Source organism: Taurulus bubalis, assembly GCF_910589615.1.
Source record: "Taurulus bubalis genome assembly, chromosome: 16".
Taxonomy (NCBI): Eukaryota; Metazoa; Chordata; class Actinopteri; order Perciformes; family Cottidae; genus Taurulus; species Taurulus bubalis.
In genome coordinates, this window is record NC_136604.1 from 22,171,722 (window position 1) to 22,184,213 (window position 12,492).

Genomic DNA, 12,492 nt, shown 5'->3' on the forward strand with positions numbered 1-12,492 from the left:
GCAAACGTGCTTCTCGTCTCGTCGTGTTTTCTATCACAGGTGTTTGTAATAAAGACTGACTCCACAAAAACTGTCTCCACGTCATGTTTCGTCTGTAATATTTTGGATAAGAGGGGGAAATATCCAGAAAGTTAGATATTTAAATAATGTAGCGTCTCTTTTATAGTGTTTACGGTAACGCAGCATTATGGGACTAGCGAGTGCTGCATGTGTGGCTCTTTTTAGAAGTATTTATCTGACTAGCATGGCTCAGCTCAAATTCATCGGTGAGACGCGTGTGTTTATTGTCTAGATTTGGTGTAAAATATAATAAAGATACGTTAGACTCTGTCAGTGCTTCCCGGTGTCTCTCTCTGCATGTTTGAGTCCCACTGGAAGCTAGTTTGAGTTAGCACTGCTCACAATGACAACACAGCAGAGGCAGAGCCCTGCAGCTGTGTGGAGGGACATGCCAGGTGGTTGTTGGTTCGTAGCAGCCCACCACTGCAGGAACTGTGTTGCATTGAAGGGAAGATAGGGTGGTGGTGGCATATTAAGAGTGAGCATCAAACCCTCAACCCTCTGGGAGTTTGGGGCCTGAACCTATGGTGGTCTGTGCAGGTTTATAGGACTGGATGATGAGTTTTGGATCAATGCTCGTAGTTTTACAAAGTTACAAGCAACTGAGATGAAGCAATGCACAAATAACTGAGTTAAAATGTGTGGTCGTTAAATGAGAAGTTGATCAACAACATATAAACAAATAGTTCATCAATAAATAGTCCCAAATATGTTCTGAGTTAAGCTTCTCAAATATGAGAATAGACTTTTCTGTGTTTTACATCATTGGATATTTAACACCTTTGTGGGTAATGCATATTAGTAATTTTTATCTTATTGAGATTAAGATCTCTTTTCCAAGAGAGACCCGAGAACAGGAAACATTTAGCCGAGTAGCACTAGAGAAAAAATGAGTCTCTGTCTGTACCAGCATCACTATATATATATATATATATATATATATATATATATATATATATATATATATATATATATATATATACACACATAATTGTATACCACTGTATTAATAACATAGTTGTTTCCAGAGGAGATATCCCAGAAGGATCACTGTATCATATCATAACTATATCGTCAACAATGAGTCACAACATGTTTGGTGAAATATTTCATTATCAATAAACTTCCATTCTCTCGGTCGTTAGATATCGGCGTGAACCTGACCGACCCGATGTTCAGAGGACTCTACAGAGGGAAGCAGAGGCACGACGGTGAGCTACTCATCTGCCTTTGACTTGTGGGCCAGATAACCTGAGACCAGTTAACCTGAGGCCAGTTAACCTGAGACCAGTTAACCTGAGGCCAGTTAACCCAAGACCAGTTAACCTGAGACCAGTTAACCTGAGACTAGTTAACCCAAGACCAGTTAACCTGAGACTAGTTAACCTGAGGCCAGTTAACCCAAGACCAGTTAACCTGAGACCAGTTAACCTGAGACCAGTTAACCCGAGACCAGTTAACCTGAGACCTGAGACTAGTTAACCTGAGACTTGAGACTAGTTAACCCAAGACCAGTTAACCTGAGACCAGTTAACCTGAGACTAGTTAACCTGAGACTTGAGACTAGTTAACCTGAGACCAGTTAACCTGAGACTAGTTAACCTGAGAACAGTTAACCTGAGACCAGTTAACCTGAGACTTGAGACTAGTTAACCTGAGACCAGTTAACCTGAGACTAGTTAACCCGAGAACAGTTAACCTGAGACCAGTTAACCTGAGGCCAGTTAACCCGAGGCCAGTTAACCTGAGACCAGTTAACCCAAGACCAGTTAACCTGAGACCAGTTAACCTGAGACCAGTTAACCCAAGACCAGTTAACCTGAGACCAGTTAACCTGAGACTAGTTAACCCAAGACCAGTTAACCTGAGACCAGTTAACCTGAGGCCAGTTAACCCAAGACCAGTTAACCTGAGACCAGTTAACCTGAGACCAGTTAACCCGAGACCAGTTAACCTGAGACTAGTTAACCTGAGACTTGAGACTAGTTAACCCAAGACCAGTTAACCTGAGACCAGTTAACCTGAGACTAGTTAACCCAAGACCAGTTAACCTGAGACCAGTTAACCTGAGACTAGTTAACCTGAGAACAGTTAACCTGAGACCAGTTAACCTGAGACTTGAGACTAGTTAACCTGAGACCAGTTAACCTGAGACTAGTTAACCCGAGAACAGTTAACCTGAGACCAGTTAACCTGAGGCCAGTTAACCCGAGGCCAGTTAACCTGAGACCAGTTAACCTGAGACTTGAGACCAGTTCACCTGAGACCAGTTAACCTGAGACTTGAGACCAGTTAACCTGAGACCAGTTAACCTGAGACTAGTTAACCTGAGACCAGTTAACCTGAGACCAGTTAACCTGAGACTTGAGACCAGTTAACCTGAGACCAGTTAACCTGAGACTAGTTAACCTGAGACCAGTTAACCTGAGACCAGTTGTGATTCCTTGACAGATGACTGGGATCAGATCCTGGACAGAGCTCTCCAGACCGGGGTTGAAAAGGTGAGGTTCATGGTCCCCAGAGGACGAATCCTCTGACTGTTTCCCTCTGACTGTTTCCCTCTGTCCATTTAAAACCTGTTGCTTTGTTCCAGTTCATGATCACAGGAGGAAACCTGGAAGACAGCAAGGAGGCTGTTAAACTGGCCGAGACCAGAGGTAAATAAAAACAACAACAACAAACTCGTCCTCCGTGCTGCACCTTTAGCACGGCTCCCTGTTTGTTGTTGTTGTTGTTGTTGTTACAGATGAGCTCTACTGCACGGTGGGCTGCCATCCCACCCGCTGCACTGAGTTTGAGCAGAGCGGTGAGACCCGGTACGCCTCAGCGCTGAGGGAGCTGGCAACGGCCCACCGGGGGAAGGTGGTGGCCGTGGGAGAGTGTGGACTGGGTGAGTGTACACTGGGTGGACTGGGAGAGTGTGGACTGGGTGGACTGGGAGAGTGTACACTGGGTGGACTGGGAGAGTGTGGACTAGGAGAGTGTGTGGACTGGGCGTGTGCTGGTGACGCTGTTGCATTTGTGCAGTAATAATTAAATAAAAAAATTTAAATTCTTCAAATTTGACCCACAACATTTAACAACTGCATCTGTGTATATTTTTATATAGAATATAAATGTGATATAAAATATAAAGTCTGGGACTTGGACGTGTTTCCAGTGTTCCATGAAACTGTGTCTTTTCTCCCTGACACAGATTTCGACAGGTTGGAATTTTGCCCAAAAGAGACTCAACTCAAGTAAGTTCATTTGGCTCCATTTTGTATTAAAAGCTTCTCTAATTGGACAGCATAGACTTCTATACAACCAGAGGAGTCACACCCTGGTGGTCAGGAGAGAGAATGCAGCTTTAACACATGAAGCATCGACTTCTATACAACCAGAGGAGTCGCCCCCTGGTGGTCAGGAGAGATAATGCAGCTTTAACACATGAAGCATAGACTTCTATACAACCAGAGGAAACGTTTGAGCATTTTTGTTTGATAAATGACATAATTGGAACAGATATCAAGTGTTGCTTAGAATGCTCTTCGTCCGCCCCTCTCTTCTCTCTCTGGCGGGGAACAGATACTTTGAGAAGCAGTTTGACTTGGCAGAGGAGACCAAGCTGCCCATGTTCCTCCACTGCAGGAACTCCCACCAGGAGTTCATCGGTAGGTTCGTGCCTCAGCTCCGGTCTGGTTTGTGCGTATGAAGCGTTTGACTGTCTCCTCTGTCTCTCTTTGACCAGACATCATGAGGAGGAACCGAGACAGATGTGTCGGAGGAGTGGTTTGTTTTATTCTTTATTTACTATTCTTCAAAGTTAACTGTTTGGTGAAAAGGGAATCAAACGTTGCTACTTTGTTCCCAAATAGTTTATATCCAAGATATTTTCCAAGATGTGTGACTTTTTTTTATGTATTTTGTATTAGCTGTTTAAGTGCATTGCATTGTGGGATCCCTGTCACGTCAGCGCAGAAGGATCTCAAACTTGTCCGCAGTCATATTTGTAAAAATATCCCATTTGAAGGAATAGAAACGTAATTCTTTGGACTGCATATATGTTTTCTTTCAGGTCCACTCCTTCGACGGGACGGCAGAGGAAGCCGCGGCCCTCGTGGAGCTCGACCTCTACATTGGAATAAACGGATGGTGAGAGTTTAATTCATCTGAACTGAACCCGAAGACTCGACCCGCATGTGGACTCAGATCCGGTGTTCGATTCCGTGTTGTTGGACAGTTGAATCCGTCGCTTTTAAAGTTTGCCGTGAGACGCTTTAAACTAGATTATTTTATGAGCGTGTAATATTTTAAACAGGATCACTTTGAGCACAGAATGTTAAAATTCTTTGATTGCAATTTGTTGGTTTGTTTAAAGTTTGTTTTGCTAAATGTATTTTTTTGTGGTGAAGCTTTTACGCTGCCATCGTGTGAAAGAGATTCAGTATCTCAATGGGATTATTATTAATAATTCAAATATAATTGACTTGATCTAAACACAAACACACTCTTGTCTTGAAGCTTGGGAATCAACTTAAAATGAGTTTGAATGTCATACTTAAAATATTTAAAAACTCTGTCGCTGCTCACGTTGATAATCTGGAGGAGAAAAATTATAATTATAATTATAATACAATTGTTTTATTCTGTAGCAACACGACCAGTTAAGATTACTGGTGTCATTTTAACTGTTACTCAAAGAAACTATGTGAACAATACAACCGCAATACATTATATTATATAATATTATTTTATATTATACTAAATTATAATATGTGATACTATATTATATAATATTCTATTATATTATACTAAATTATAATATATTGTATCATACTGAATTATAATATATTGTATTATACTAAATTATAATATATTGTATCATACTAAAGTATAATATATTGTATTATACTAAATTATAATATATTGTATTATACTAAATTATGATATGTGGTACTATATAATATAATATTGCATTATACTAAATTATAATTTATCTTAGGACAATGTATTATATTGTCTTATAGTACATTTTAATATATATTATACTATAGTAAATTATAATATATTGTATTAAATTATAATTTATTTTATGATCATATATTATATTATACTGTATTCTAGTAAATTATAATATATCATATGATACCATATTGTATGATATTATATATTGTATGATATATTAAATATTTATAATTCTGCAACTTTCGTTAAATTGTTATTTCTGTCTTTCAGCTCCTTGAAAACCGAGGCCAATATTGAAGCCATGAAGTCCGTCCCCACGGAGAGACTCATGATAGAAACCGGTGAGCTGCCTTCAGTTTATTGTAATATAAATATATATTTGAGGCGTTTGGTGCGTCACAGTCTTACATCATTAAAGCGTCATCACTTCCTGCCTCTCAGACGCTCCGTGGTGCGGCGTGAAGAACACGCACGCCGGCTCCAAGTATGTAAAGACTACGTTTCCCACAAAGAAGAAGTGGGAGGCGGGGCACTGCGTGAAGGACCGGAACGAGCCGTGTCACATCATGTGAGGACTGGAGGTCGCGGGGGGGGGGGGGGGGGGGGGAGAATCCTTTTATTTTTAACGTTTTAAAAGTTTTAAGAGCTTTAAAAGTTTTAAAAGCAGTGTTTCTCTCTCTTGCAGACAAGTTCTGGAGGTGATGGCAGCAGCGAGGGGAGAAGACCCGCTGCAGCTGGCCGACGCCGTCTACCACAACACCACCAGAGTCTTCTTCAGCTGAGGAAGAGGCTTCAGGAGGCCACTGATGGGACTGTGTGTGTGTGTGTGTGTGTGTGTGTGTGTGTGTGTGTGTGTGTGTGTGTGTGTGTGTGTGTGTGAGAGAGACTGTGTGAGTGAGACTGTGTGTGTGTGTGTGTTTGTGAGTTAGACTGTGTCTTCTAATGTGCTCCTAATGTGTCTTCTGAAATAAAATGAATACATTTTTTACGGGTTTTTCCTTAACGCTTGGACAATTAGATATTTCATGGACTAACAGGTTTGATTTAAACTGTTTTAAAAAACTGCTTTCATAACATTTATTTATGTATATAGCCTTTTTTTATTTTACAGTTGAACTACATGTTACCATTTTTAATAAGATTAGTGCCAAATAGCATTAATGGAAAGTATGAAATAAAATAAATATAGCAAAAAAAGCAGAATAATACAATTACAAAAACTGCTTTCATAACATTTATTTATGTAAATTATTATTATTTTAAATATTAGTTTACAGTTGAACTACATTTTAAATAAGAATAGTGTTAAACAACAAATAGAAAAAGTATAAATAGTTGAAATAAATAACTAAATAATAGCAGGTTTGATTTAAAGTCTCACAACATTTATTAATGTAAATAGTCTGTTTTTGATTGTTTTTCTATTATTCTACTGTTGACGCAAACGTCACGTCGGCGGCCACGCCCTCTGACGTCGGACGTCACGTCACGTCGGAACTAACAAGCCCTGGCAACTTCTTCGGCGTGTCCCCGAAGCGACCGAAGAGCAACACAAAAAAGGGGGAAATGGCCAATTAGGAAGACACCCGGGGACCTTTCGGGATACCGGACGAGGACTCGGACGTCCAACGGCCGCTTGGCGACCCGGACGTTCCAGAGAGAGAGAGGGAGGGGAAGCGGCAACAGGAGGGGTCGAGCTGCGCGGACATGGCGGACAGATAAGGCGAAGCGAAACCGGAGCGGAGAGGCGGCTACGGGGCTCTTTTAAAGTTCATTTTTTAATGTGAGGACCCATCAGGACTGTAAAGACCCCCCTGTCCCTCCACCCTGTAGCCGGCATGGCGTCCACCAACGCCCGGCTCGGCCAGCAGGCCTTAGCGGTGCTCGATGTGGCCCTGCGAGTCCCCTGCGTCTTTATTATCGACGCCATTTTCAACTCGTACTACGACCCGGGTTCGGGATGGGCCGGGACGACGGGGAAGGTGTTGGTCAGGGTCACGGGTAAGTTTGTTTTTTTAAATTGTATTTATTTGTATTTGTTTTATATTATTTCTTTTCGAAAAAAAAAACACACACACAAAAAAGTCCAGGGCAGGAAGCTCTCCCAAGTTCGGCCCGACGCCGCGTTCGCCGTGACGTCACAGTCAGCCGAGTGAAGCCGAATAAAGCCGATTTTAAAACCCCGGCAGTCCCGTCAAAACACGTCTTCTTCATCCGACCCGGCGGCCCGAGAATAATACGGTCTGATTGTATTGTTTTTCCTCTTGTTGTCGGCTGAACTCAGGTGTGTTATTCATCCGCAGGTGTTGCGCTGCATTCTGTTCCCCTGCAGGAAGCCGGTCCTCTTTTTTTAAAGTAACTTTTAGGCGCCCGACACTCCGCCTGTCAAATATCCTCATTTTATCCCCTGTAGATAGATTGATATACAGTTGTTTCGCTACAGCAGCATTTATACACACAATTAAAGCAATATTACTAATAATATTATTATAATAAAACACAATATATACAACACAGTAGAATCTAAATTATGAGTTTTAGGCAGCCTGACACTGCCTATCAAATTTCCTTCTTTTATCCTCTGTAGATAGACATTTGTTTATACATACAGGTAAAGCAATATTTAATATATAAATGCACACTATATACAAAAGATAGAATAATATACAATAAATAACAAAACAATGATGCAAAGCTTTAACCAAACAGTCAAGCAACAAAGCTGTTATCTAAATCGTCTGATCTCAGTGCCAGTGTATTAATATCACAGTTATAAGCTGTAAACAACGACTACATTCATTTAAATCTCATTCATTTATTTCCCAAGTTGACTTACTTTAATGCTTTGTTTGGTCTCACCAGTGGTGCAAACATAAATATAATATCAATGTATTAGCAGATAATACTAAACTAGAACCATTAAATGTTTCAACTTTTTTGTTTTTTAAATGACCGACTTGTTGCAGATGAACTTTCTTTCAATCAACAATCACGTCATCGTTTCCTATTAGAAATAGATGTTGAATTAAAATGCCTCGTTTGCATTTTTACAGTCCGAAATGCGATTTCAGTTTCCATAGAAAACGAAAACACACAAAACACATCATTTGAAATACTTTTTTAAATTATTGCATCACTTAATTCAGGACAAACGTTCCCATGTCTTTGTGGGCTTGTTTTTCTCCCCACACAGGAACGAGGTAGTAAAGCTTCCTCCGTTATTTACAGAGAACATTGCACACAGACGCACAACCCCCGGGTACACAACTCTCCCGTCTGTACACTGTGGAGACCTTTGCTCCATGAAGGCCTCTCGGTGTTGGCCAAGAGCTCCGGGGTTTGGAGCTTATTCGTTATGTACCAGCAAGTAAAGCCAGGAACGTTTATCCCAAATAAGACTTTAGGAAAAGTGCCTGAAAGGCGACACAAATCAACATAATGCACAATATTATTTTGGGGGAAAAGCATCCACAAACTCTGAGTTCAGTCCATTTAGTCGGCGCACTTTTTACAAAGCGGATCCGAGGTTATTGTCGTCATCTTAAAGCTTCTTTCCAGTCAGAGGTTAACGTCGCTCGGGGAGGAAAGAGTCTCACAAACTTTAAATAATAACGCAAATAAATGCACAACTCCTCCTGATGTTTTTAACGTTGCTCTTTTCAGTGTTTTAACTGCTTTAAAACTGCTGCTGCGCTCAGTTTAATATCTCAGAATGGTGTTTTGTGACTTGAATAAAGAATAGCAGCGTGTTCATGAGTTAAAAAAAAAAACACCTTTTGAATCATATCAAAGGGTAAATAAAGCAGATTTATTATCTTAAGTAAAGCAAAACTAATGTGTTGATCCCTCAGCTGTGATAAGAGAATTATAACGAGCCACTTTATGGATCTTTTGTCAAAGGCGGAAGAAAAGAAACGTTCAAAAAATCTAAATAACTAAATAATAACCATGGCTTCAGACACTCAATAATAATCTCCTGGACCAGCTCAACCAATCGGTGCGTTGCATCGCCGCTCGGTTGTGTTGACACGAGCGTGTCTTTGCGGTCATGCATGACAAGGTCACGCACACGCACACGCCAACGGTACACAACGGTAACAAAAGTTAATCGCACACATTGTGTGACTGTTCCAGCGTACGTCGCTTCAGACACAGTCATGATCAATCACTCTCTACACTTTGTTTTTTTAGGAGTGTAGTTCATTTGTCAAAAACGAAATGTTTTTTGTGTGGTCATGACGCTGCGTACATTTTTTTTTTTTCACTGGAAATACCAGCACTCCTCTTCTTTCTTTCTTTTTGATAACCGTCTCTGTGATCTTGTCTTTGGCCAAACATGTTTGACAGGTTTTCTCTGGTCAACATTTGACTCGTTTTCCCTCGTCATCTCGTTTGTGTTTTCTCGCAACATTTTCGTATTTTATTTTACGAGGTTCTTACGCTCATGGAAAACCTGGAAAAGTGATGGAATTTTAAAATGGTTATCTCCAGGCCTGGAAAAGTCATGTAAATGTGTTATATTCATGTGTTCATGTCGTTCATTTATGCTGAGTTTGAAATAATGAATATGCTTTTAAAAGAAAGACGCTCAAAATATAAGCAGGCATACATACAGGCATCTATATAAATGTTTATTCTTTTAATCAAACTATTGTCTCATTCATTTGAGTCATTTAAGGTTTACTGTATGCTTTGTGTTCTCATTGTTAGTTTAAATACTACATTTACTCACTTTTTACTGTTTACACCCAGATTTCACTAAATGTTTGGTCATGAAAATTTGGTTTAAAGTCATGGAAAAGTCATGGAAATCCATTGGTCAGAGTGTGTATGAACCCTGGGGACAAACCTGGGCGCTTCACTCGGCGCTGGTCTTGTGTTCGCGTCCCTTTTTTTTTAACGTCCCTCTGTCGCGTCCCCAGGCGTCCTGGTGTCCACCTTGGTGCTGCTGCTCTCCCAGAAGGCCCTGTTCAAGTTCTACACGCTCTTCTTCGCCGTCCTCCTCGGCGTGACGGCGGTGCTCATCAACTACTACGCCACCTCCCACATAGACTTCTACGGCGCCTACTACAAGGCGGCGCTGGGCTTCCGGCTGCTGCCGCGCAACGGGCCCACGCTGTGGCTGGGCGTGGCGGCGGTGCAGCTGGTGTTCGGCGTGGGCTACGTGTTCCTGCTCGACCTGCAGTCGGTGTTCGCGGCGCTGGTGGTCCTGGACATCATGGTGCCGCTGTGGGGGCTGATGATCGAGCTGCCGGCCGACGTGCGGCAGCTGGTGGCGGTGCTGTCGGGCCTGGCGCTGGCGCTGAACACGGCGGCGTGCCTGGCGGCGCGGCTCAAGTGGTTCTACTACTCGTGCCGCTACGTGTACCTGCTGGTGCGGCACATGTACCGGATCTACGGGCTGCAGCTGCTGCTGGAGGACACGTGGAAGAGGATCCGGTTCCCCGACGTGCTGCGGGTGTTCTGGCTGACCCGGGTCACCGCCCAGGCGCTGATCCTGGTCTACGTGGTGCGCGCCGTGCGGCGGGAGAGCGGAGACGCCACGGGCGGCGGCGGCGGCGGCGGAGCGGACGGGAGCGGCGACTCGCAGGTGAGGACAGAACCGCTCAGGGCTGCTTGGAACCGGAGAACGTGTGTGTAGTGTGTGTGTGTGTGTGTGACCGGAAAACGTGTGTGTCCAGGGCTTCCTGCTGAGCTGGGACGTGTTCTGGGACCTCACCAGTAACCTCGTCATCTCCGGCTGCGACTCCACGCTCACCGTGCTCGGCATGAGCGCCGTCATCTCGTCTGTAGCGCACTACCTCGGCCTCAGCATCCTGGCCTTCATCGGTAAGAGTGTGTGTGTGAGACTGTGTGTGAGTGTGTGAGAGAGAGACACTGTGTGTGTGAGTGTGTGAGAGACTGTGTGTGAGAGTGAGACTGTGTGTGTGTGTGTGTGTGTGTGTGTGTGTGTGTGTGTGTGTGTGTGTGTGTGTGTGTGTGTGTGTGTGTGTGTGTGTGTGTGTGTGTGAGAGAGAGAGAGAGACTGTGTGTGTGTGAGTAAGAGAGAGACTGTGTGAGTAAGAGAGAGACTGTGTGTGTGTGAGTAAGAGAGAGACTGTGTGTGTGTGTGTGAGAGTGAGACTGTGTGTGTGTGAGAGATTGAGAGAGACTGTGTGTTTGTGAGTGAGAGACTGTGTGTGTGCGTTTGTGAGTGAGAGACTGTGTGTGTGTGTGTGTGTGTGTGTGTGTGTGTGTGTGTGTGTGTGTGTGAGTAAGAGAGACTGTGTGTGTGTGTGTGAGTAAGAGAGACTGTGTGTGTGTGAGTAAGAGAGACTGTGTGTGTGTGAGTAAGAGAGACTGTGTGTATGTGCGTTTGTGAGTGAGAGACTGTGTCTGTGTGTGTGTGTGAATAAGAGAGACTGTGTGTGAGTGTGTGTGTGAGTAACAGAGACTGTGTGTGTGTGTGTGTGTGTGTGTGTGTGTGTGAGTAACAGAGACTGTGTGTGTGTGTGTGTGAGTAAGAGAGACTGTGTGTGTGTGTGTGAGTAAGAGAGACTGTGTGTGTGTGAGTGAGAGAGACTGTGTGTGTGTGTGAGTAAGAGAGACTGTGTGTCTGTGTGTGTGTGTGTGTGAGTAAGAGAGACTGTGTGTCTGTGTGTGTGTGTGAGTAAGAGAGACTGTGTGTGTGTGTGTGTGTGAGTAAGAGAGACTGTGTGTCTGTGTGTGTGTGTGAGTAAGAGAGACTGTGTGTGTCTGTGTGTGTGTGTGAGTAAGAGAGACTGTGTGTGTGTGTGTGTGTGTGTGTGTGTGAGTAAGAGAGACTGTGTGTGTGTGTGAGTAAGAGAGACTGTGTGTGTGTGAGTGAGAGAGATTGTGTGTGTGTGTGAGTAAGAGAGAGTGTGTCTGTGTGTGTGTGTGTGTGAGTAAGAGAGACTGTGTGTGTGTGTGTGTGAGTAAGAGAGACTGTGTGTGTGTGAGTAAGAGAGACTGTGTGTATGTGCGTTTGTGAGTGAGAGACTGTGTCTGTGTGTGTGTGTGAATAAGAGAGACTGTGAGAGAGACTGTGAGTGTGTGTGTGTGTGTGTGTGTGTGTGTGTGTGTGTGTGTGTGTGTGTGTAACATTTTCTTGAACAAGTCTCCTGGAGTTCATTGTCGTCTCATTCCGTCCCTCAGGCTCGACGGAGGAGGAAGACAAGCGCTTGGGCTTCGTTGCTCCGGTTCTGTTCTTCATCCTGGCTCTGCAGACCGGCCTCAGCAGCCTGGACCCCGAGGAACGCCTGGTGGGTTCCCTTTAGAACCCTCCGCAGAACCCTCTTTGTGTCTTTCTTTCTTTTTGCGTCACCCCTGTCTTTCCCCTGACTCTGTCCTCTAATGCCGTGTTCACACCGGACGCGACGCGAATTTGCGGCGCGACCAGATTACATGTAAAGTCAATCCACAGACGCGCTGCGGCGCGAATGTGCGGCGAGATAGACGCGTTGGAGGCGGCGCGAACAGAACGTT

General features: G+C 43.5%; 2 protein-coding genes across 2 annotated transcripts in view; both read left to right on the plus strand.

The window, feature by feature from the left end:
• Nucleotides 1–187: 187 nt before the first annotated feature.
• tatdn1 (TatD DNase domain containing 1) lies at nucleotides 188–5,952 on the plus strand (the record flags this gene model as incomplete). Its single annotated transcript, XM_079232479.1, has 12 exons — nucleotides 188–266; nucleotides 1,206–1,271; nucleotides 2,512–2,561; nucleotides 2,654–2,717; nucleotides 2,807–2,950; nucleotides 3,257–3,299; nucleotides 3,628–3,713; nucleotides 3,791–3,831; nucleotides 4,118–4,194; nucleotides 5,278–5,348; nucleotides 5,449–5,575; nucleotides 5,693–5,952. 12 exons carry the CDS (start codon nucleotides 188–190, stop codon nucleotides 5,787–5,789), a joined length of 945 nt encoding a protein of 314 aa, XP_079088605.1. The 3' UTR covers nucleotides 5,790–5,952.
• An 893-nt stretch (nucleotides 5,953–6,845) lies between these two features.
• The window catches only part of rnf139 (ring finger protein 139), a gene marked incomplete at its 5' end in the record, with an annotated part of 10,691 nt that continues 5,044 nt past the window's right edge, over nucleotides 6,846–12,492 (plus strand). The window contains 4 exons of the mRNA XM_079231593.1: nucleotides 6,846–7,008; nucleotides 9,930–10,597; nucleotides 10,689–10,836; nucleotides 12,163–12,269. Coding sequence (XP_079087719.1) covers nucleotides 6,846–7,008; nucleotides 9,930–10,597; nucleotides 10,689–10,836; nucleotides 12,163–12,269 — 1,086 coding nt within the window. The remainder of the gene's footprint in view (nucleotides 7,009–9,929; nucleotides 10,598–10,688; nucleotides 10,837–12,162; nucleotides 12,270–12,492) is intronic.